The sequence below is a fragment of the Corylus avellana genome, chromosome 7 (assembly GCF_965113065.1).
Source record: "Corylus avellana chromosome 7, dhCorAvel1.hap1.2, whole genome shotgun sequence".
NCBI classification, from domain to species: domain Eukaryota; kingdom Viridiplantae; phylum Streptophyta; class Magnoliopsida; order Fagales; family Betulaceae; genus Corylus; species Corylus avellana.
Window position 1 is genome coordinate 17,092,904 of NC_142496.1, and position 26,652 is coordinate 17,119,555.

At 34.3% G+C, this 26,652-nt stretch overlaps 1 protein-coding gene across 1 annotated transcript; it reads right to left on the reverse strand.

Annotated features, from left to right (window-relative positions):
• Positions 1 to 19,254: 19,254 nt before the first annotated feature.
• Positions 19,255 to 20,048, reverse strand: LOC132184924 (kunitz trypsin inhibitor 5). The gene has a single exon (XM_059598714.2). The coding sequence runs from the start codon at positions 20,011 to 20,013 to the stop codon at positions 19,396 to 19,398; it is 618 nt and encodes a 205-aa protein (XP_059454697.2). The 5' UTR covers positions 20,014 to 20,048; the 3' UTR covers positions 19,255 to 19,395.
• Positions 20,049 to 26,652: the final 6,604 nt, after the last annotated feature.

Genomic DNA, 26,652 nt, shown 5'->3' on the forward strand with positions numbered 1-26,652 from the left:
CGCTCTCCAACATTAATATCTCTCCTCTTTTTTCTTTGCATGTCTATCTTTCACTTTCCCCACTTTCCAACATTAAGAAAAACATAATCTATTGGCCTAAAAATTCAACTTGGAGGTAATTATTCTTCTTAACACACACACACACACACATATATATATATATATATTTTCAGACCAACATTGTTTTAACTTTATATAAATTAAACTAAAATTAAATGTCTTATGTTTTAATTCATTTGAATGTTTGTAGATTTTTTTTTTTCCTCTACTTTTGAAAGCACTATTATTTTGCTTTTTTCTTTTTTTTAATATTCGGAATTATATAGGTTTTATCTGTATTGAAATAAGATAGATGATTTATTTGATTGCATTAAATCTTGATTGAAAGACCAATTTGTTTTAAAGGCTAAACCGACTTTTTAACTCATTATTTTAAAAAGTGAACTGTTAAAAATTGAACGGTTCATATTTTTGTTCTCTCTCTATCTCTCTTTTTCTCCTCTCTCAACGTCTCTCTCTTTCTCTCCCCCTTTTTTTTTTTCTCTCTCCAAGTCATTCACTCTCATTCCACATCTCTCTCTTGAACCGGTTCATATATATATATATATATATATATATATATATATATATATATATATATCCTTTTTTTCCCCTTTTTTTCCTCTCTCTCCACATCTCTCTCCCTTCACTCTCCAGCATTAATATCTCTCCTCTTTTTTCTTTGCATGTCTATCTTTCACTTTCCCCACTCTCCAACATTAACAAAAACATAATCTATTGGCCTAAAAATTCAACTTGGAGGTAATTATTCTTCTTAACATTTTTTTTTTTTTCAGACCAACAATGTTTTAACATATTCTAATTTATATAAATTAAACTAAAATTAATGGTCTCAAGTTTTAATTCATTTGAATGTTTGTAGATTTTTTTTTCCTCTACTTTTGAATGCAATATTATTTTGCTTTTTTTTTTTTTTTTAATATTCGGAATTATATAGGTTTTATTTGTATTGAAATAAGATAGATAATTTATTTGATTCCATTAAATCTTGATTGAAGGACAAATTTTTTTTTAAAGACTAAACCGATTTTTTAAGTCATTATTTTAAAAATATAATAGATAAAAATTGAACGGTTCATATTTTTGTTCTCTCTATCACTCTTTTTTTCCTCTCTCTCAACGTCTCTCTCTCTCTCTCTCTCTCTCTCTCTCTCTCTCTTTTTCCTTTTTTTCTCTCTCCAAGTCAATCACCCTCATTCCACTTCTCTCTCTTGAACCGGTTCATATATATATCTCCTTTTTTTTCCTCTCTCTCCACATCTCTCTCTTTTTTCTCTTCAAGTCTTTCACTCTCATTCAACATCTCTCTCTCTCTTAATTTCAAAAAAAAAAAAAAAACATCTATCTCCCTTCGCTCTCCAACATTAATATCTTTCCTCTTTTTTCTTTGCAGGTCTATCTTTCACTTTCCCCACTCTCCAACATTAACAAAAACATAATCTATTGGCCTAAAAATTCAACTTGGAGGTAATTATTCTTCTTAACATATATATATATATATATTTTTTTTTCAGACCAACATTGTTTTAACTTTATATAAATTAAACTAAAATTAACTGTCTTATGTTTTAATTCTTTTGAATGTTTGTAGATTTTTTTTTTCCTCTACTTTTGAATGCAATATTATTTTGCTTTTTTTTTTTTTAATATTCGGAATTATATAGGTTTTATTTGTATTGAAATAAGATAGATAATTTATTTGATTCCATTAAATCTTGATTGAAAGACCAATTTTTTTTTTAAAGACTAAACCGATTTTTTAACTCATTATTTTAAAAAGTGAATAATTAAAAATTGAACGGTTCATATTTTTGTTCTCTCTATGACTCCTTTTTTCCTCTCTCTCAACGTCTCTCTCTCTCTCTCTCTTTTTCCTTTTTTTCTCTCTCCAAGTCATTCACTCTCATTCCACTTCTCTCTCTTGAACCGGTTCATATATATATCTCCTTTTTTTTCCTCTCTCTCCACATCTCTCTCTTTTTTCTCTCCAAGTCTTTCACTCTCATTCAACATCTCTCTCTCTCTCTCTCTCTCTTAATTTCAAAAAAAAAAAACATCTATCTCCCTTCGCTCTCCAACATTAATATCTCTCCTCTTTTTTCTTTGCATGTCTATCTTCCACTTTCCCCACTCTCCAACATTAACAAAAGCATAATCTATTGGCCTAAAAATTCAACTTGGAGGTAATTATTCTTCTTAACATATATATATATATATATATATATTTAGACCAACATTGTTTTAACTTTATATAAATTAAACTAAAATTAACTGTCTTATGTTTTAATTCTTTTGAATGTTTGTAGTTTTTTTTTCCTCTACTTTTGAATGCAATATTATTTTGTTTTTTGTTTTTTTTTAATATTCGGAATTATATAGGTTTTATTTGTATTGAAATAAGATAGATAATTTATTTGATTCCATTAAATCTTGATTGAAAGACCAATTTTTTTTTTAAAGACTAAACCGATTTTTTAACTCATTATTTTAAAAAGTGAATAGTTAAAAATTGAATGGTTCATATTTTTGTTCTCTCTATCACTCTTTTTTTCCTCTCTCTCAACGTCTCTCTCTCTCTCTCTCTCTCTCTCTTTTTTCTTTTTTTCTCTCTCCAAGTCATTCACTCTCATTCCACTTCTCTCTCTTGAACCGGTTCATATATATATCTCCTTTTTTTTCCTCTCTCTCCACATCTCTCTATTTTTTCTCTCCAAGTCTTTCACTCTCATTCAACATCTCTCTCTCTCTCTCTTAATTTCAAAAAAAAAAAAACATCTCTCTCCCTTCGCTCTCCAAAATTAATATCTCTCCTCTTTTTTCTTTGCATGTCTATCTTTCACTTTCCCCACTCTCCATCATTAACAAAAACATAATCTATTGGTCTAAAAATTCAACACGGAGGTAATTATTCTTCTTAACATATATATATATATATATATATATATATATATATATATTTTTTTTTTCAGACCAACATTGTTTTAACTTTATATAAATTAAACTAAAATTAAATGTCTTATGTTTTAATTCATTTGAATGTTTGTAGATTTTTTGTTTCCTCTACTTTTGAAAGCAATATTATTTTGCTTTTTTGTTTTTTAATATTCGGAATTATATAGGTTTTATTTGTATTGAAATAAGATAGATGATTTATTTGATTGCATTAATTCTTGATTGAAAGACCAATTTTTTTAAAAGACTAAACCGACTTTTTAACTCATTATTTTAAAAAGTGAACAGTTAAATATTGAACGGTTCATATTTTTGTTCTCTCTCTATCTCTCTTTTTTTCCGCTCTCTCAACGTCTCTCTCTTTCTATCCCTCTTTTTTTTTCTCTCTCCAAGTCATTCACTCTCATTCCACATCTCTCTCTTGAACCGGTTCATATATATATATATATCCTTTTTTTCCCCTTTTTTTTCCTCTCTCTCCACATCTCTCTCTTTTTTCTCTCTAAGTCTTTCACTCTCATTCAACATCTCTCTCTCTCTCTCTCTTAATTTCAAAAAAATATATATATATCTCTCTCCCTTCGCTCTCCAACATTAATATCTCTCCTCTTTTTTCTTTGCATGTCTATCTTTCACTTTCCCCACTCTCCAACATTAACAAAAACATAATCTATTGGCCTAAAAATTCAACTTGGAGGTAATTATTCTTCTTAACATATATATATGCATTTTTTTTTTCAGACCAACAATGGTTTAACTTTATATAAATTAAACTAAAATTAAAGGTCTTATGTTTTAATTCATTTGAATGTTTGTATATTTTTTTTTTCCTCTACTTTTGAACGCAATATTATTTTGCTTCTTTTTTTTTTTAATATTCTGAATTATATAGATTTTATTTGTATTGAAATAAGATAGATGATTTATTTGATTGCATTAAATCTTGATTGAAAGACCAATTTTGTTTTAAAGACTAAACTGATTTTTTAACTCATTATTCTAAAAAGTGTACAGTTAAAAATTGAACGGTTCATATTTTTGTTCCCTCTCTATCTCTCTTTTTTTCCTCTCTCTCAACGTCTCTCTCTTTCTCTCTCCCTTTTTTTTTTCTCTCCAATTCATTCACTCTCATTCCGCATCTCTCTCTTGAACCGGTTCATATATATATATATATATATATATATATATATCTCCTTTTTTTCCCCTTTTTTTTCCTCTCTCTCCATATCTCTCTCTTTTTTCTCTCTAAGTCTTTCACTCTCATTCAACATCTATCTCTCTCTTAATTTCAAAAAAAAAAAAAAAAATCTCTCTCCCTTCGCTCTCCAACATTAATATCTCTCCTCTTTTTTCTTTGCATGTGTATCTTTCACTTTCCCCACTCTCCAACATTAACAAAAACATAATCTATTGGCCTAAAAATTCAACTTGGAGGTAATTATTCTTCTTAACATATATATATATATATATTTTCAGACCAACATTGTTTTAACTTTATATAAATTAAACTAAAATTAAATGTCTTATGTTTTAATTCATTTGAATGTTTGTAGATTTTTTTTTTTCCTCTACTTTTGAAAGCAATATTATTTTGCTTTTTTTTTTTTAATATTCGCAATTATATAGGTTTTATTTGTATTGAAATAAGATAGATGATTTATTTGATTGCATTAAATCTTGGTTGAAAGACCAATTTGTTTTAAAGACTAAACCGACTTTTTAACTCATTATTTTAAAAAGTGAACAGTTAAAAATTGAACGGTTCATATTTTTGTTCTCTCTCTATCTCTTTTTTTTCCTCTCTCTCAACGTCTCTCGCTTTCTGTCCCCCTTTTTTTTCTCTCTCTCCAAGTCATTCACTCTCATTCCACATCTGTCTCTCGAACCGGTTCATATATATATATATATATATATATATATATATATATCCTTTTTTCCCCTTTTTTTTCCTCTCTCTCCACATCTCTCTCTTTTTTTTCTCTAAGTCTTTCACTCTCATTCAACATCTCTCTCTCTCTCTCTTAATTTGAAAAAAAAAAAAAAAACCATCTCTCTCCCTTCGCTCTCCAACATTAATATCTCTCCTCTTTTTTCTTTGCATGTCTATCTTTCACTTTCCCCACTCTCCAACATTAACAAAAACATAATCTATTGGCCTAAAAATTCAACTTGGAGGTAATTATTCTTCTTAACATATATATATATTTTCAGACGAACATTGTTTTAACTTTATATAAATTAAACTAAAATTAAATGTCTTATGTTTTAATTCATTTGAATGTTTGTAGATTTTTTTTTCCCTCTACTTTTGAAAGCGATATTATTTTGCGTTTTTTTTTTTTTTAATATTCAGAATTATATAGGTTTTATCTGTATTGAAATAAGATAGATGATTTATTTGATTGCATTAAATCTTGATTGAAAGACCAATTTTGTTTAAAGGCTAAACCGACTTTTTAACTCATTATTTTAAAAATTGAACTGTTCATATTTTTGTTCTCTCTCTATCTCTCTTTCTCTCTCCCTTTTTTTTTCTCTCTCCAAGTCATTCACTCTCATTCCACATCTCTGCCTTGAACCGGTTCATATATATATATATATATATATATCCTTTTTTTCCCCTTTTTTTTCCTCTCTCCTCCACATCTCTCTCTTTTTTCTCTCTAAGTCTTTCACTCTCATTCAACATCTCTCTCTCTCTCTCTTAATTTCAAAAAAAAAAAAAACATCTCTCTCATTTCGCCCTCCAACATTAATATCTCTCCTCTTTTTTCTTTGCATGTCTATCTTTCACTTTCCCCACTCTCCAACACTAACAAAAACATAATCTATTGGCCTAAAAATTCAACTTGGAGGTAATTATTCTTCTTAACATATATATATATATATATATATATATATATATATATATATATATATATATATATATATATATATTTTCAGACCAACATTGTTTTAACTTTATATAAATTAAACTAAAATAAAATGTCTTATGTTTTAATTCATTTGAATGTTTGTAGATTTTTTTTTCCCTCTACTTTTGAAAGCAATATTATTTTGCGTTTTTTTTTTTTTTTTTTTGAATATTCGGAATTATATAGGTTTTATCTGTATTGAAATAAGATAGATGATTTATTTGATTGCATTAAATCTTGATTGAAAGACCAATTTTTTTTAAAGGCTAAACCGACTTTGTAACTCATTATTTTAAAAATTGAACTGTTAAAAATTGAACGGTTCATATTTTTGTTCTCTCTCTATCTCTCTTTCTCTCTCCCTTTTTTTTTCTCTCTCCAAGTCATTCACTCTCATTCCACATCTCTGCCTTGAACTGGTTCATATATATATATATATCCTTTTTTTTCCCCTTTTTTTCCTCTCTCCTCCACATCTCTCTCTTTTTTCTCTCTAAGTCTTTCACTCTCATTCAACATCTCTCTCTCTCTCTTAATTTCAAAAAAAAAAAAAAAACATCTCTCTCATTTCGCTCTCCAACATTAATATCTCTCATCTTTTTTCTTTGCATGTCTATCTTTCACTTTCCCCACTCTCCAACATTAACAAAAACATAATCTATTGGCCTAAAAATTCAACTTGGAGGTAATTATTCTTCTTAACCTTTTTTTTTTTTTTTTCCAAGATTGACAATGTTTTAACATATTCTAATTTATATAAATTAAACTAAAATTAAAGGTCTTATGTTTTAATTCATTTGAATGTTTATGGATTTTTTTTTTTTCTGTAATTTACTCTGATTTTCAAGCATATTTTTACGTTTTTTTTTTTTCTCTAGTTTTGAGAGCAATACTATTTTGCTTATTTTTTTTTAATATTCAGAATGATATAGGTTTTATTTGTATTGAAATAAGATAGATGATTTATTTGATTGCATTAAATCTTGATTCAAAGATTTTTTTTGTTTTTTATTTTGTATTCATAAGTTTTTTTTTCCTCAAATGTTCAGAATTATGTGAATTTTATTTGTATTTAAATATTTTTCCATACCCCCAACTTGAATCATACACTGTCCCCAATGTATGTATAGAACTTAAAAAATAAGATCAAGAGTATAGGAATATCTGAATGAGCATATGCGGCGGCATATCATACCCCCAAACTTGAATGCAAAAACACTTGTCCTAAAAGAAAAAGTGATACACCAACCAAATACCAATCAAGTGCATACATTGTTGTAAAAATATAATCGAATAATGAAGCAACAATGGATAAAATAAACTTGGATGGAGATCATGTACCCTGGTGGAGTGAGGAGTCGAGTGCACAGGGCTTGCGCTCGATCCTATGAGGTATTTCTCAATGTAAGTCAAAGTCCCGAAGGATCTTACCTCGATCCTTCAAAAGTCCAATCAAGCTCTTCCATCCCTTCTTCCTTATGATCATGTAGCACTCCACAAGGAAGAAGACTCCTCTTAATATCCAAAAAACTACTTCTCTCAGCCGAAAAGTCCTGAGGTTCCCCATGGTGGGACTCAAGGTATTTGTCCCGAACTGGTTCTGTGGTCAACCTTTTGTCTCTGTGAGGGTTCTCAAAAATCAGGGCAGCCAGGGAACTTACCAAAAAAATTTCCACCCCAATGAAGTCCATTTCAGTAACCTCTGAGTAAAACATGTCCCCTGTGGGGTTGTCATCAGGTGGTGGAGTACTTGAAGCTAGAGCGCATAGGCTCTGGTGGGTTTCTCCATCATGGGGCTCCAGATAGAGGATCAGGAAGTAGGTCTTCAACAATTTCTCCAATGTCATCCAAGAAGAAACATGCATTCAGATCAGGCGCATTCTGGAAGGCATTGAAGATGTTCAATCTGATCTTCATATTCCCAAAAGAGATCTCCATTACTCCGGTCCTGCAATTGATGCATGGATTGGTTGTGGCGAGGAAAGGACGCCCAAGGATGACAGGAATCTGCTTCTCTGGATTCAAGACAGGTTCTGTGTCCAGAACTATAAAGTCAATTGGATAGTAGAACTTGTCCACCTTGATAATGACATCTTCCACAATCCCATGGGGTTTCTTGATCAAGCAGTCAACCAATTGCAAGAGAGTACTTGTCGGGTTCAATTCCCCTAAGCCCAATTTTTGATATACTGAGTATGGAAACAAATTAACACCAGATCCTAAGTCGAGGAAAGCTCTCTCAATCTCAGTGTTTCTGATGATGCATGAAATTGTAGGCGCTCCAGGGTCTTGGAACTTTAGAGGAGTGTTATATTGAATCAGAGAGCTTACTTGCTCCGTGAGAATGACCTTCTTGGGAATGTGCTTCCGATTCTTCTTCTTTTGAGTGCACAAGTCTTTGAGAAATTTGCATAGGCTGGAATTTGCTTGATGGCATCAAGGAGTGGGACGTTGATTTTAACTTGCTTGAATGTTTCCATCATGTCTTGTATCTTCTCTCCTTGTTTCCCGAAGTGGGAGGGTACCTTAAGCCGCTCTGGGAATGGGACCTTAGGCTTATATGGTACCTCAAGAGTGGGGGCAGATGATGAAGATGCCTCGATGCTTACTTGTTTACCCTTGTCCTGATTCAGATTCTGTGTGGCCTCAATTTGCTCATCCTTCCTTTCTTCCACATGATCGTCAACTAGTCTTCCTCTTCGCAATGTGGTGACGGCTTGAACTTGCTCCAGATGAGAGGTGCTTCCTTCTCCCATGTATAGCCCCCTAGGGTTGGTCACTAGCTGACTTAGAAGCTTTCCTTTCGTCCCTCCTGTTGAGGGCATTGGTAAGTTGTCCGACTTGAGCTTCTAGCTTCGCAATGGATTGGGAGTGTGAGTTCATTGTCTCCTGTTGAGATTTCATAGTTTGACTTATCTCGCCCACCTAGCTGGTCATCTCGCTCATCATTTTCAGCATCTAATCCTCAAAATTAGAATCTCATCGAGGAGGTGGTGCGGCCTGGTATTGCTACTGTGGAGGCCGGTAAGTGGAATGAGTTTAGTAGGGCTGCCTGTTGGATTGAGCTTGATGGTGCGACCCTAGGGCTGGGTTGCCCGAATTTGGATTCTTCCATGAGAATTTGGGATGATTTCTCCACCCCGAGTTGTCGGTATTGGAATACGAATCATTACCAGGTCTTGAGAAAGCTGCATTAACCTGCTCATTAGAAACATCAGTATAATTTCCAGCAGTAGGGCAGTCATTTATATGGTGCATAGGACTAAAACAAAATGAGCATAGTTCAGGTTGTGTGTGCATGTGAGCAGAATTAGGGGCAATACTAGCAACCCACAATTGATCTAGTTTCCTAGTGATAGCATCAACTACTTGAGTGGCTACATCAGAATTTCCTACCTCAAAAAGACCATCGGCCTTTGGTGCTTTAGGTGTCGGTGCCCTATGTCTAATGGAAGCATGATGAATAGAACTGCGGCATAAATTTTCAAACAAGGCCCATACTTCATCCTCACTCTTCAACATAAATGTCCCCACACAGGATGCATCTACCATTTGTTTATGAGGCTCGGTTAAGCCATCATAAAAACTTTGCACTAGCTCCCATTTCGGGACAGCGTGGTGTGGGCATGATCTAAGAAAGGTCCCTCAGTCTCTCCCAGGTCTTATGGAATTGCTCGCCCTCATATTGGGAGATACTAGTGATAGCTTTCCTAATGTCATTGGTTTTTCCTATGGGGAAGTATTTCTTCAAAAATTCTTGTTGCAATTCGGCCCAAGAAGTAATGGAGTTTGGTGCCAAGGAATTAAACCAATGTTTCGCTCTTTCCTTGAGGGAGAAAGGGAAGAGATGCATCCTTAGAGCATCCTCAGTGAATCCAGTCAATTTAATGGTTGAACGAATTGCTAAGAACTCATTAAGGAAGTCATAAGGGTTTTCATTGCTAAGCCTTAGGAAAGATGGTAAATTTTGTATGGTGCTAGGCTTAATCTCATAGTGGGCTGCCATAATGTCTGGCAGCCTGAGACATGTGGGAGAAGTGTATATGACAGGGAGATAATGATCTCTTAAAGCCATGTGGTCTTAGTGGTGTGTGATCTTAGCAATTTAGAATTCCTTTTAGCTCTAAGTTGTCTAAGAGTGTGTTCAATGTCGAGGTCGCAAGTAATTAATGGCAAAGACAAAGAACGGCGAACTAACATAAACTAAAAAGAAAACAGAAACAAAAAATAAAAACAAACTAAGACAAAAAATAAATAAAATAAAGCTCACAAACGGCCTGAAGGTGTGCTGGAACTTTGGATGCAGACTGTTGCTGATGCGCTCGATCACACTGCAGAGTGCGCTCGAGCGTACTGCCACAGATGGGTGCGAGCACAGGAGTGAAGGCTCAAGCACAGCTTGCTGAATTCCTACTGGAGTGCGTACTTGCGCTCAATCGCAGTCACAAGGATGGGCAGCTACGGACCTGAGTGAAAATTCTAAAAAATAAAAATAAAAATAAAACACAAAAACAGATTTGAAATTAGAAACGTAAAATAAAGAAAAACAGAAAATTAAAAATTAAGCTAAAATAAATCCTTAAAATTTGATAATGAAATCGTTAAGCAGTCCCCGACAACGGCGCCAAAAATTGATGTGGTATTTTTGTGATCAAAAATATCAATTATAAAAATAACCACTCGCAATAAGACAAATCTTTGTAGGATACGGCTATAGAGAGGGTGTCGAACCTCAAGGACTGCAGAGGTTTTGTTATCAAATTTGAAAGATCAAAATTAACTTAATTAAAAAGAGAATTGATTTGATTTTCTTTAAAACTAAAGTGCATGAAAATAAAAGAGATTTAAAATAAGAGAGAGAGAGAGAGGGAGAGAGAGTGTAGGGTATTGACTTCACCTCTATCTGCAAAATAATGGCTAATCATAATTAATCCCAGAAATTCATTCTATGCATGTTATAAATAAACAAGAAACTACCTTATTAAGAATAAGCATAATCTATCTTCGATTGGCATGGATCGTCCACCTAACCACTAAGATACGGTACGACCCATCTTCCCTAGGTATAAATTATCAAATTCTTTAATAGGATACATACAATCAATGAATAAGTGTAACCCATATTTGGTTGGCATGAACTCTCTACCTAAATTACACTAAACTATGGTGTAATACAATCCATCTTCCCTAGGCATGGCCTATCAAATCCTATTGATCATATGTCAATTAAACCCATTGTACAACCATTATTCTCACAATCACAGAAAACAAGAATGATTTGAGATCAACAAAAGTTAAATACTTTCTAAGACAAGAGAAGAATTTCACAAATAATGATTTTGAAATTTAAGAACCAATTCCAAGCTATAAAAGGATTCTTGTCGTGCATTGTACGCCCATGTGCGCTCGATCCTACGGATGTGCACTCGAGCTTAGCTAATGTGCGCCCGAGCGCAGGTGTGCGCTCGATCCTGAGCTGCACGTGCTCGATCGCAGGCACGCTCGATCTCAGGTCCAGCTGCACTCAATCCTAAGTCCAGAATGCCTCCAGCTTTTGCCTTCTATGCCCGATTTTCAATGGGGTGCCAAATAAAACCTAAAACACAAAAAAAAAAAAAAAAAAAAAAAAAAAAATCAAACAAATAACAATGCTAAGGAATTAACATATGCAAATTAAGGGGCTTGAATGTCCAACATTCGGTGCTTATCAATTAGCATAATGAGATTTCCAAGCTTTACAGGTAAAAATCCTAATACCTGGATTTTTATGGCACACAAGTTCTTCAAATATCACCAACTTCCAATTCGAGACCAAATCCACGTTACTGAATTTCATATGAAGGAAGAACAACAATATTGGTTTTACAATATAGTTCATAATGGATTATTTTATGATTGGGAGTTATTTGTTAGAGAGTTGTTGTACCGGTTTCGAAAGGAATTGCAAGAAGAACAAGAAGTGGATCAAAGGTTAAGTGAAGCAAATCATAGGTTGCATCAAGAGCTTCTTGATTTTGATGGATACAAGGCTTCTGCCTGGATACGCACTGCAAACCAAGTCTTCAACTATCACCTATGTATGCAAGAGTGTACCTAGCCTCATTCATATGGAAGGAGAGTCATTACTTTGGTTCAAGAATGCAGGGCACTCTAGTAATGGTTGGGAAGATTTCTTGGACACTCTTCAGGCACGATTTTCTTAAGAGTGGTAGATGCAACAAGCACTTCAAGAATTTGGGGAGTTCGGTACAGGAATTTGCACTACTCAATAGGCAAATGGGTGGGCGTATCAAGGCAGAAATCGCTTCCAGGACTCTAGTGACCATGGAAGAAGGTTTAGGACTTTCCACTGAGATTGAATCCATGAAGTTTGAGAAGATACATCCAGTTGTTGAGAAGGTAGATACCCAAGAAGAAGAAGAAGAACCAAAAAACAAAATGATTCAAGACACAGATTTGATTGAAGATACCCATCGTCCGTTCGACGAAATTCCTCAAACAAGCCAAATGAAGTTGAGCATCTCAAAATCTATCATAGTGAGGGTAACTGGTGTATTAACTCCAAATTCAAATTGTATCTTGAAAGAATTCCGTGTCTTTAGCACCAAATCTTTGAAGAATTTTCAAGATAGTGTTGGGCTTTATCAAAATGAAGAGACCGTAATTGATGAAATGTTGGACCAAAAATTTGAGTAAATTTCTTTTGGCAGTATGATTGGTGGGTCTTTAAGACAAGGTGGAAACTAAAGAAAGTGATGGGTTGGATCATTTTTTGCGACTATAATTCTGGGGAGAAGCAGCTCCGTGATCTGAAGATTTTTTTTTTCGCTCTTTAAGCATAGATGGCGTTAAAAGAAAAGGAAGAAGGAAGAAATGTGTACTGCTGTTTGGGTGGAAGTCTGGCTAAAACCGTGGGTAGACTTCAAAAACATGGCAGAGAGGAAAAAAATGTGGAGTGTAGCATACTTGGATTCTATTGACACTTTGGGTAGTGTGTTCACGTGAGCTAGCTTACTTGGATTCTAGTGACACTTGGAGAAGTGTGAAATTGTTTTTTACAAAGTTGGATTCTAGTGACACTTGGAGAAGTGGAAAGACGTGCGTTCTATATCTTTTTCAGCTGCACCATGTGGGCAAGGTGCTCTTAAAGGGGTGAGTATTGTAATAGGTATGGTGAGCTGGATTATATGTTGGGTTGGACAACTGTTAGTCAGTTGGGGCTGGAGTTGTTAATTAGGCTGGACAGTTATTAGTCAGTTGGGCTTGACAGTTGGAATCAATTGGGCTTAACAACTTGGGCTTGACAAATGGTATATAAACCAAAAGTCCATAGAAGTCCATTATCGAATATCTTGTATTGTGGAATCTATAGTTGTAGTACTTGATAGTTAGTAGTTCTTGATAGTTTAGCCTTAGTCTTGTAAAGGAGTCCGATCAAACTCAAATTGATCATTATCTGTAATTCATTCCAATCAATTCCATTTCCAATCCATTATTCTACAAATCATTCAATCATCCATCCTTAATCCATACAGAAATTCTCAAATCAATAACAAGTGTGTTACAAGATTGTAAAAGGTGTGTGGTGAGCTGTTATAAGTGGGCTGGACAGCTGTTAGTTAGTTGGGCTAGACAGTTATTAGTCAGTTAGGCTTGACAACTGGAATCAATTGGGCTTAACAAATGGTATATATAAACCAAAAGTTGGGAGAAGGGGACTATCGAATCTCTTGTATTGTGGAAGCTGTAGTTGTAGTTCTTGATAGTTTAGCCTTAGTCTTATAAGAGAAGTCCGATGAAACTCTAATTGATCCTTATCTGTAATTTGTTCCAATCAATTCCATTTCCAATCCATTATTCTACAAATCATTCAATCATCCATCCTTAATCCATACAAAAATTCCCAAATCAATAACAGGTGTGTTACAAGTGGTATCAAAGCAACACTTATCCTGAGGAGCAATGGTAGACTTTAACAAAAGATTTGATGAAGTGATGATCAAACTTTCTCAAATAACTGATATGATGAAGGCACAAAAAAATCCAAGACCAGTTCATCAAGCAGCAAGGTCGTGGCAGAGAAGGTCTCCTTTTCAACAACCTTACAATGAGTTTCATTATCCTGGAAATAGAGAGAGGAGAAACTGTTGGCAGCAAGGTTTTCTTGAACCTTACAACCCAGCAGCCCAAGAAGAATTCAAGAATAATTATCTTGGAATTAGAGATGGAAGGAATAATTGGTAGCAAGGTTTTTCTAATGCTTATCATCCAGCAGTTCAAGACAAGAGGATGGCAGGGAGCTTTCCTCAACCTGTACATCAGAATTGGAGGACATATTTTGAAGATCGAGGTTATGGAGCTAATCAGCAAAGAGGTTATGGAGGTGATCAGCAGGGAGAGGAGCAACTGACCAATATAACCAAACCCAAAGAAATAAATTTGCCTTTGAATGAGAAAGAAAGGGTTGAAGAGTCCAAGTTAGTCCCTATGAAGATCGAATCCATGGGATTTGAAAAGATACATCCAGTTGTTGAGAAGGTAGATACCCAAGCAGAATTCAAGAATGGAGCAGAGGAGTGTCAAGAAATCAAGAACGCATGCAACTTGGAGCAAGAAGAAGAAGAAGAAGAAGAAAATAATATGATTCAAGAAACAGATATGGTTGAAGATACCCACCATTCGTTTGACAAAATTCCTGAACCAAGCCAAATGAAGTTGAGCATCTCAAAATCTATGGTAGTGAAGGTAATTAGCGTGTTATCTCCAAATTCAAATTGTTTCTTGAAGGAATTCTGCGTCTTTAACTCCAAATCTTTGAAGAATTTTCATGATAGTGTTGGGCTTTATCAAAATGAAGAGAACGTTATTGATAAAACGTGGGACCAAAAATTGGAGCTAAAGAAGGACATATTTTGGAATTATGATTGGTGGGTCTTTAAGACAAGGCGGAAAATAGAGGAAATGGTGGGTTGGCTCATTTTCTATGACTGTAATGATGTGGAGAAGCAGCTTTGTGGTCTAAAAGTTTTTGCTCTCTTCAAACATAGATGGCACTGGAAGAAAAGAAAGAAGGAAGAATGGTGCAAGTCTATGTGTGTGGAAATATGGCTAAAATCATGGTTAGACTTAGAAAACATGGCACATTGGAAAATTGTAGATGATGCATGGGAAGAGAAAGTGTTCAAAACAAATTAAAAAAAAAAAAAAAAAAAAAAAAAAAAAAAAAAGAAAAGACTGGGAAATTGAAAGCTGTGCATTTGGAAATGGCCTGTGTGCGTGGCAAATGCACATGAGTTGCAATTGAAAAGCTATAGGCTTGTTCAAATTTTCACCTTGAGGGGCGAGTTGATGGCAGGCCTAAGTTACAACTTTATTGACATTGTGGGTTGATTTGTTTTCCTTTGAAATTTCTCTTTAATTCATCAATTCCGAAAGTGAAAGGGCAACTTGTTTTTTTTCCAAACTTGGGCATCTTGTTGTTTAAAGCCATTGACAGTGGGCATTTTCGACAGTTGCAAAGCAATCAGCATTAAAGAACAAAGATGAAGGGGCTGATTGTGTAGGCATCATTAATGAGATTTGTTTTTTTTTTTTTTCAAGATTGGATTTTAGTGACACTTGGAGAAGTGGAAAGACGTGCGTCTCTATCTTTTTCAGCTGCACCTTGTGGGCAAGGTGCTCTTAAAGGGTTAAGTATTGTAACAGGTGTGTGGTGAGCTATTATAAGTGGGCTGGATAGTTGTTAGTTAGTTGGGCTGGATAGTTATTAGTTAGTTAGGCTTGACAGCTAGAATCAATTAGGCTTAACATGTTGGGCTTGACAAATGGTATATATAAACCAAAATTCAGGAGAAAGGGATTATCGAATATCTTGTATTGTGGAACCTATAGTTGTAGTTCTTGATAGTTTATCCTTAGTCTTGTAAGTGGAATCCGATCAAACTCGAATTGATCCTTATCTGTAATTCATTCCAATCAATTCCATTTCCAATCCATTATTCTACAAATCATTCAATCATCCATCCTTAATACATACAGAAATTCCCAAATCAATAACAGGTGTGTTACATTCTGGTAATGGCAGGTCGCGCCGTGCGTCAGGTCTCCCGTAGTGGTGGATCGCACCACATGACTGGTATGGGGGGATCAGCGGTGTTGCTGTCCGGTTTGGAGGTTCGTTGCGTGCTTGGCAGCCCAGGACAGTCACGAGGGTCGGCAGGCCTGGAGATTCGGAGATGCTGTGGGTTGAAGGTAAGCAAGCGGGTCTCCGGCAGTCCAATCTATGTCGCGTGCTTGGATCTCAGACAAAAGCGGGTCACGCCAGCGTTGGGTCTCTAGTAGTGTGGGTTGCGCTGGCATTAGGTCTCTGGCTGTGTGGGTCGCACCGGCGTTGACTTATGTATTGGCTTGGACACCACCGACATGGGATTTTTTTGTGGTCTTCTAGCAAACAACAACTGCAACAATTGTGGAGTAAGGATCTGAGATGTGGATCTGTGCAGATCTGCTATGGACAAAGCAAATTGGCAAGCCTTTCCGGTTGGTTGTCACCGGAATGAGTGTTCACACCATGATGAATTTTTTTTATGAGAAACGAACTAGTCGTTCCCACCAACGGCACCAAACTGTTAGAACAATTTTCTTCATGGTGGATGTCCTTTCTTCGGGGCTTTCAAGATATGTGATACATCGTCGTCGTGCACTCCAAATCACTACAAACGAGTAATTGTCAAAGGGGTCCCCGGGAGCTTGAATAGTTATCTTGTAGAGATAAGTTAGGATTCATGGGAGCTACCCTAAACCCGAAAGTATGCAGTTACCTATTTCTAAACCTAACTAAACCATCTAGAACATCCCAAAAAGCATTAAACAAACAAACCCTAACAAACTGTCAACTTTCTTCAAACCGACAGTAGCCAATTAAAAAATGCAAAAAGCTCTTCACTTTTGCTAGCATCAATTCGATCAACAAAAGTGGATACTTTTTTTATTCAACCCACCAGCATATGACTCACAAATCATTTTTTGTTGACAAACTTTTGACAATAAAAGCATATGACCCTCAAATAAACAAGAATAAAAATAAAGGGGCTAATCAATGCTTACCTATAAAACAAACAACTTTATTTAACAGAAAGGACTATACTTGGTGAATGCAATGATGAAGAAGACGGCTCACGGACGAAGCTTCCAAAGCAACTACATGAGACTTCAAATGGGTCTTGAAATGATTTTTGGATATGCAATTTTAGGGTTGGTCGCGATTTTAGTTGGGTGGAATCGCGTTTTTGTTTGGGTGGATTGGGGATTTCAGTGTTCGTCGGACTTCAGTGTTAGGGTTCTTCACGACGGCTCTCAAATGAACGTTTGGTTTTTGTGATTTTGAGAAATAAACCTAAGGGTGTTTGTACACGTGGTGCTTTCAATTCATGGGTAAAACCGGGTTTTCAATAAATTTTTCCCACATACGTGGCACGTGCGAAGGAGTCCGTTAGGATTTCACAAAAAATCCTAACGGAAGGGGGAAAGTGGAAGTAAATTACACTTTGATACACCAAAGTGAGAGTTTTTGAACATTGGAGGGTGTTTACAAAAAGTGCATAAGTTTGTGAGGGGTAAGTGAAGTTTCCCCTTTTTAAAAAAAATTTGCCCCCCCAAACTAAATATTCTAGTTCTGCCCCTGAATATACCCATAGACCTCGATTGCATGTGGAACAACTCTATCCCCGAGTTGATTGATTTGGGAGTTGAGATTGATGACAATTTGTATAGTGTGGGCAATATCGACTATGACACTCTTGATAACCTGCGACACGACTTTCAACATCTTTTGAGGACGAAGAAGTTTTAGTGCCAATGGATGGGATGAGATCACCCAAGAATTTAGGTGTTTATCTTAAATATTTTCTTTTATTCTGAAATTTCAGGGATGAAAATTTTTATAAGGAATGACGAATGTAATACCCCGAACTATTACATAGGTGCAAGTGACTTTGGTTGAACTTTTGGGTGTGTTAGGGTTGTTTCTGTTGCGTAGTATTCTCCTTTTGAGGAGTAATGATCCTTGAGTCTTATTCCTTGTGGAATGGAAATAAGAGGCGAACTGTAATGATCCTTGAGGAGTAATGATCCTTGAGTCTTATTCCTTGTGGAATGGAAATAAGAGGCGAACTGTAAAATTAATTACCAATTAATTAATTTTTCGTGGTGTTGCATAAATAGTGATTAGCGCATATCAATATTGTATTTTCACTGCATATATTTTGATTTTATAGTAGTAATTGTGGCATCTCAAATTAATTACTAGTTAATTAATTTATGGTATCACATCAACTATTTCTAATTAGTTACATAATTGATCAATCTTTTTCTAACTACTATCTAGTTATTAAATACTTTTTGTTATTTAGTGTATGGAGCACATGGTTATTTTGTCAGAGTTGGGGAAAAACTATAGTATGACATCACTAATAGAGGAGGAACCAATCCATAGGTGAGGAAATTGTTAAAATGTTGATTATGACACCACTAATAGAGGAGGAACCAATCCTAATGCCAGGTGTCCTTTAAACCAACTTGTCCAAGATTGTTGTACTATGATTGCCGATCATGTCTCTCTAAGTTATTGTGGATGCTATTTAATTTTTTATACGGTTAAAAAAAAAAAACATTTTTGGTTCCTCAAACTTAATCTCAAATAAACTCTTAGTATTAGCCGCATCACGATCGAGAAGTTCACCATTTTTGAAGTTTTAGAGAAAAATCTATATACACCTCTCAAATTACCACTCAATCGATGATGTTCATCTTAAACTTTCGATTGTTATAGTGTCCTCCCAAACTACCAAAAAATTGTCAAGTCTCCTCCAAGTTCAGCAGAGTGACAAAAATGACCACAAATTTTTTTGATAAGACAAAAATACCCATATATATTTCAAAAATAACTAAAATTAATTATTTAAAAAACAAAAACAAAAACAAAAAAAAAACAAAACAAAAAAAAAAACAAAAAAAACAAAACAAAATATTACTAGGGGATGCTCAAACCACCCCATGGCCATGAGGGTGGTTCAGCAACCCCTTATTTGAGCAAAGTGCATGGGTGGCGGATGGTTTTTTCTAAATTTTTAGTTTTAGTTTTTTTTAAAAAAAATTAAATTTTTATTTTACTAAGAGTATTTTTGTCATTAAGATATTAACAATTGTTGATAATTTGAGAACATTCTCAATTGAGAAATAATTGGTGTCAATAATTTAACCATATTTCTCTCAATTGAAAAATTGCTGGTGTCAATAATAACACCAACAATTTCTCTTCACAATTAAAGTTTAAGATAAACAAAATCATTTGTCCCTAAGTTTTACAATGCCCGAATTTTATTGGCAACCCACCTCTTTTATTAGACTTTAAGATTCAAATAGAGAAGGACCATACATTCACACTAGTGTAGTGCTCATGGAATACAATTTATGCCTTCTTGAACATAACTATAAACGGCACGTCGCTCAGAGCCAAACTCCTCCTGCCGTCCTCAATGTAAATGCCAACATCTCTGCACAAAACCTTGCAGAAATTGCACACCGTGGGACAGAAAACGAGCTTGTAATCCCTATCATGTTTCTCAATCTTAAACCAATTGCTCGTCGTTTCCCGACCTGGGTTGCCTTCAACCCCACCACTCGTCACAAACCACTGACTTCTTGATTCGTCAAACTTGTCGAGCTTCCACACCGTTGATTGAACACAAATTGTCGAGGCAGAGAACTTGACGTTCAGATCTGTGGATACGCGTACGACACCTTTTGTCTGGTTCACAGGGGAAAACGTCGCTGGGAGACCGTTGGATACCTCGTGAAGCTCCTGAACGACATCAAGCGGGCAGGTCTTGTTCCTAGTGCTGGCAAGGGTGAGCCCACCGCCTCTCCCGCGGATGACTGGCAAGATATAATAACCAACGCCTGCTCGGAGCTTCTCACCGGCTATGTCAAGCACCGTATCAGGTGAAGCTCCGTCAGCCGCTGGAAACGGTGGTGTTGTGACGGAGAAGAGAAAGATAGCTAGGAGAAGCAATACAGCCTTCGTCATTCTGTTGTCTTTGGTTATTTTGCAGAAAGAAGTGATATATATAGATGTACTGTGGGTTCAAAGTCAATGTTTGACCAACACACTAAACCACCTTAAAGTCAGCAGGTCCAATTGATGCCAGATTATAAGGCGCAACAATTAATACTCAAAAGCCAACAATATATAATGTTTTATATTATATTTTCCGTCCACCCTGTCCGCATCAAATTAATGTTCCTCACATGTCTCTCTCTTTCCACAATCTCTGCAACTCAAGCACCCCGGTATCTAAATAGATAAGGTTTCGGGATGTCGTTCAATGGATAGGGCAGCAAAGGTCCTTAAAAACGTGGGCAAAATATTTGAATTTGTAACTATTTGTTGTTGAGATTATTAGTAATTCATACAATAAATATGGGAGAGTACTTATATAGGATCTATGTGTTCAACTGTCTCATATTTATTGTTTAAATTATAAAGATCTCCATCTAACAAAAGAGAGAAGTGGCAATGTTTATTTTGGTTTCAGATTGCTAAGAAAGTAATAAAAATAAAATAAAAAAATGACCTCTAATATTACTTTATATATATAGTCCTCTCTTCTCCCTCCGTACATTATATCTTTCCTCCTCTCACATAATAAAGTAAGAGCAAAGATTAAAAAATAAAGTACGAAATTTTATTGTAGAGCGTATTTAGCTAAATTAAAAAAAAAAAAAAAAAAAAAAAAAAAAAAAAAAAGGGTAAATGGTTATTTGGTTCTTTAAATCTAGTAAAAAATTTGGGGTATCTACTTTTAGTGCTCTTAAGAGGGATAGGCTTGGTATTTTAACTTATGGTCCGCTTTTCTGTATACTACTAAAAAAACAAAAAATTCGGTTTACTAGAACGTAAATATAATAATTTTTCATTAATTGCGAAAATAGTTTTTGGTACTTAACAGTTTTAATCGTATCAAATATAAAATAAAAATAAAAAATAAAAACAAATTGAAAAAAAAAAAAAAAAAAAATCTTGCACCAAAACAAATAGGACCTAAAAGTGTACGGGTCAAAGATTGTGTACGATCAAAAGTCAAAGACTCCTTATCCTACACATCATCAAGTCCTTATCTTATCCCCCATTTAATACTAGAAAATATACATTTCAGTCAACATTTCCGCTCACAAAACAAAAACAAAAAAAATCAACATTGCCAACCTTCATCAGGGCCGGCTTAAGCAACGTTGGATGGATTTGATTTATGTGCAACTGAGCATATATATAAAGGTCTAAAAAATAAAAAATAAAATAAAAAAGTTATGTTAGGTACCATCTTTTTATCCTCTTAAAATTCTTCTAAAGTTGATGTGGCTTTTAAAATTACTTTTAAATTTTAGATGAATCATACTTGAATTTTGATCCAATGTTAATTTTGAAAACCACATCAGCTTTAGTAGGATAAAAAGATAGTACCTAGTATTACTCCTTAAAGAAATGCCTCTACATATTAAATGTTCCTAAAAAAAATTAAAAAATAAATAAAAATTGAAAAAATTATAGGAAAAATAGAATGAGAGGATACGACACCTAGTTTTAGGGTTAGGGTTTATGACCCCTTTAACAAACATGTCAGGTTGTGCCAAGCCGCGGGTTCGCGGGTTAACCCATTTATATATATATATATATCAAGTAAATACCCAATAAGAATGGTAAAACTAAAAAAACTCTTTGGTTCGGGCCATTCATTTCAATTGGGTCGTGTCACCAGACACGACTCGTTAATTAAACAAGACACACGGGTCGTGTCATGTCACCTGTTAAATTAGCATGTTATGTTTGGGTTGACATGTTTAACCCATTTATTAAACGGTTCGAGTTCATGTCGACTTAAATGGATTGGTGGGGCAAACGGGCTGACCCGAACCTCAACCCAGTTATTAAACGATTCTCTAAAAGATTCTAAAGTCTAAACTAAAGCATGTTCCGGTAAGTCTTGATACAATATCAAATTCATTAAGATTAAAAAAAAGGTCTGAACACAAATAATTATCTAAAAACTTCTAAAGACGAAAATAATAGACATTTCCTGGTAACATATTATATTCGAAAATTATTAATACTACGTTTGTTTCGTTGTAAAATGATTTTTCAAAAATTGTTTTCTGTATTTTCGGGTATTTGGTGCGACATAAAATAATAATCAACAAAAAAATTTTATGTTTGACCGAATATTCTTCTTTAATTTTCAAAAAATGGTTTTCATTTTTGAAAATCGTAAGCCATTTTTCAAGTTTGAGCATCTCATTTTCAAATTGATAGACCCCGCCGAGACCCTCTTGGGACCTGCCAGGAACTTGTCGGGACTTCAACGGGACTCGCCCGAGACCCCGTTAGGACCTGCTTGGGACCCCACCGGGACTTGACCGGGGACCCAACCAGACCTGCCCGGGACCACATCGGGACTCACCTGGGACCTCCCCGAGACCCCACCAGGACTCACCCAAGACTTGTCCAAGACCTCGCTTGGACTTGATCCGCGGGACCCGACGTCGAAAAATATTTTCAGCGAAAAATGATTCCCTAGAAAACATTTTTCGATATTTGGCATGTACGAAAAATCAAGCGGGGTCCCGGTCAGGTCCTTGCCTGGACTCAATGTCAAAAAATGTTTCCTAGAAAATGATTTTATTGAAAACTTTTTCCAATATTTGGAATGTACACAAAATCATATTAAACTTTAAATTATGAAAATGTCCCTATTGGGTCCCGGGCAGGTCCTGATAAGGTCAAGGCAGCGTCCTAGTCGGGTTCGGGTGGGTTCCGTGTGAGTCACAGTGGGATCATGGCGGGACCGATTAAGGCACCTTCAAGACTTGGTCGGGACATTTTCGTAATTTAGAGTTTAATATGATTTAATGAAAAAATATATATAAAAAATAAAAAATAAAAAAAGTGTCAAACACCACACAATCGAAATCTTTAATGTCAATGGACAAAATTTGGTTGTAAGGACTAAATAAATTTTTTGGCATACCTCAAAGACTTTTGAGTTCATTCTGATACCACATAGAGCTAATTGTAAATCAGGTAAATAATAAGAACCTATTTTGCATTGTTCCTTGTATTTTAAAATTCTATTATGAATTATATGAATAGTTTAATGGTTTATAAAAAGGTCAAAGGTGGTTATGCAACCACCTCAATAGGGTAAAGATGGCCTCATGGTCACTCCGTCAGGTCAAAGAAATGAGCTATAATATGGTGTGAACAAATCATGATGCACCGTGAATCCTCCACACCATGACCAATAACACTACTTGTTTTCAAATAAAGTTAGGTAAAGTGCACATTTGTTCACTTGAATCATACAGTTGTTAAAGTGTATCAAGTATTGAATGTTCAAGATTGATTCATTTAATTTTACTTCCAACACGAGACAAGATCGAACTTATCACCAAGTTAAATAATTTATTCAAACTTTTTATGAATGCATTTATGCATTTGGTAAATGACCATTTAGTTCCATCTCTTAGAATTTTACACATTCATATCATCTTTTAGAATTCTTATAACATCCATATAATACATCGATGTACCATTTTGTTTCATATTCCCCATTTCATATTTCTTAACCTCCCATTATTATTTTATGCCTATAAAAGGGAGTATTTAGTAGTATGTAAATCACACAATAATAGAGAAGAATCATACATAGTTTTCGAAGAACTAGTTTCACATATTGCAATCTTTTTATTTTGTCTTGTTATTTTCTTTGATTTTACAACACGTTACCAGCACGAAGCTCTAGCCTTGTGTTCTTTTGATCTTCAACATCAAAAACTATCAGTGAGATATTCTCAATTCATTGTAAGTTTCTTTAACATTTAGTAATCTTATTATCTATTTTGTTAATTAACATTCTAACATATGCATATTATGATCCATGTGAGATTTATATGAACTAGAATGTTATCATACTGATGCTATGAATATGATATCTTATAATTTATATTTGAAAATTTTTGGTTTACATATAATATCACTTAATTTTAAATAATGTTTATTTATTTAATTCTTGATATATTTTTGTATAGACAATGTCAAATCTTACAAAACTTGAGTTTGTCGCTCTTGACGTTTCTGGCAAAAATTACTTATCTTGGATCCTTGGTGCTAAGATCCATCTTGAAGCTATGAATCTTGGAAATATTATTAAGGAAGATAATCAAGCATCCCAGCAGGATCGCGGTAAAGCAATGATTTTTCTTCGCCATCATCTGCATGAAAAATTAAAAATTGAGTACCTTACGGTAAATGATTTATTGACCTTGTGGAATAATTTAAGGGAGAGATGCGAGCACTAGAAGACAATTATGCTCCCAAAAGCTCGTTATGATTGGATGCACCTGAGGTCGCAAGATTTTAAGAGTGTTAGTGACTATAACTCTGCACTCTTTAAAATCAGCTCACAATTAAAATTGTGTGGAGAAAAAGCCACTGATGTGAATATGTTAGAAAAAACATATACCACATTTCATACCTCGAATGTGCTCCTGCAGCAACAATATCGAGAGCATAATTTCACAAGATATTCTGAACTGATATCTTGTCTTCTAGTGGCTGAGTAAAACAACGAGCTATTAATAAAAAATCATCAATCTTGTCCAACAATTTCTACACCATTTCCTGAAGCAAATAGAACCTCATTTCATGATAATACAGGAAACCGTAGTCGTAGACGTAGACGTGATAGGAAAAAATTATAGAGTCCAAGGGGAACGTACTCATAATTCTTACAAAAGAAATGCTCCATACCACCAGAAGTGGAACCACACTAAGGCGAAACAAAATGAAAACAAAAGTTTACAGAATAAACCTACAAAGAACTATGAAGATAAATGTTACAGGTGTGGTCTAAAAGGGCATTGTCGTACGCCTAAACATCCGGTAGACCTATATCAAGCCTCCATAAAAGAAAAGGAGATTGAAATGAATTTTGCAAATCACAATAATCTTGAAGATTCTCTAATTTTTCTTGATACTCTAAATGGAGAAGGTAACACTCATCTTGATATTTCTGATTTCTTTGTAGAATCTAACACAAAAACTGATCTTTTGATTAGTGATGAATATGTCTACAACAATTAATATGTTTTCATTATGTCTTAATCACATTATGTTTACATTGTCAAATTTAATTGTATTTTGTTATTTTTTATTATTATTAATGAAATTTAATATATATTTTGTTTATATATAGAGGCATGGGTCATATTGATGGAATGATTACTTCCAAGATCATTTGTGAAGATTTTTGTCTAGCAGACAGTTGTATAACGCACACAATTCTTAAAAATAAGAACTATTTTCAATACTTGATATTAAACAAAGCTAATGTCAATACAATATCAGGTTCATCAAACCTAATTGAATTCTCTAGAAGAGCAAATATCATATTGCCAAAAGGAACAAAATTTTGTATTGACGATGCTTTGTATTCTTCTAAATCTAGAAGAAATTTAATTAGTTTTAAGGATATTCGTCTAAATGGTTATCATGTTGAAACCATGTTGAAACCACTAATGAAGGCAGTAACGAATATCTTTATATTACTTCAATAATTTCGGGCCAAAAACTCATATTGAAAAAACTATCTGCTTTCTCTTCCGGGTTGTATTATACAACAATAAGAACAATTGAATCACATGTTGTGATGCACCAGAAGTGCTCTAATTCAGAAATGTTTATGCTTTGGCATGATCCTCTTGAACATCCGAAAACAATTATGATGCGTCAAATAATTGAGAATTCTCATAGGCATCCCTTAAAGAACGAGAAGATTCTTTTACTAAGTAATTATCCTTATGCAAGATGTTCTCAAGGTAAACTCGTTATCAAACCATCCATTTTTAAGGTAATTGTTGAATCTCCATCATTTTTTCAAAGAATGCAAGGAGACATATGTGGGCCGATTCAGGCTCCATGTGGGATATTTAGATATTTTATGTGGGATATTTAGATATTTTATGGTATTAAGAGATGCATCATCTAAGTAGTCACATGTTTGCTTGCTTTCTACTTGTAATGTTGCAATTACTAGACTTCTTGCTCAAATAATTAAATTACGAGCACAATTTCCAGATTATCCAATTCAATCTATTCGAATGGATAATGCAGGTGAATTTACATCTCAAGCATTTTATGATTATTGCATGTCAATTGAAATTAATGTTGAACATCATGTTGCTCATACTCATACTCAAAATGGTTTAGCTAAATCGTTTATTAAACGACTTACGTTTGCTTACGAAAACAAAATTACCTGTTTCTGTTTGGGGACATGCAATATTACATGTTGCATCATTAATTCAGATCAGACCAACAACTTACCAAAAATATTCTCATTTGCAACTTGCATTTGGTAAACAACCAAATATATTTCATTTTCGTATTTTTTGTTGTGCTGTATATGTTCTAATTGCGCCACCTCAACGCAATAAGATAGGACCTCAACGTAGATTTGAAATTTATGTTGGTTTTGATTCTCCTTCTATCATTAGATACTTTGAGCCTTTAACTGGTGATATTTTTAAAGCACGTTTTCAAGATTGTCATTTTGATGAAAACATATTCCCATCACTAAGGAGAGAAAAGTCGTCAGAAGCACAATAAGAAATC

Bases quoted from the DNA above. Each gene is read 5' to 3' on its own strand.
- LOC132184924 (XM_059598714.2), bottom strand. From the start codon at position 20,013: ATGACGAAGGCTGTATTGCTTCTCCTAGCTATCTTTCTCTTCTCCGTC.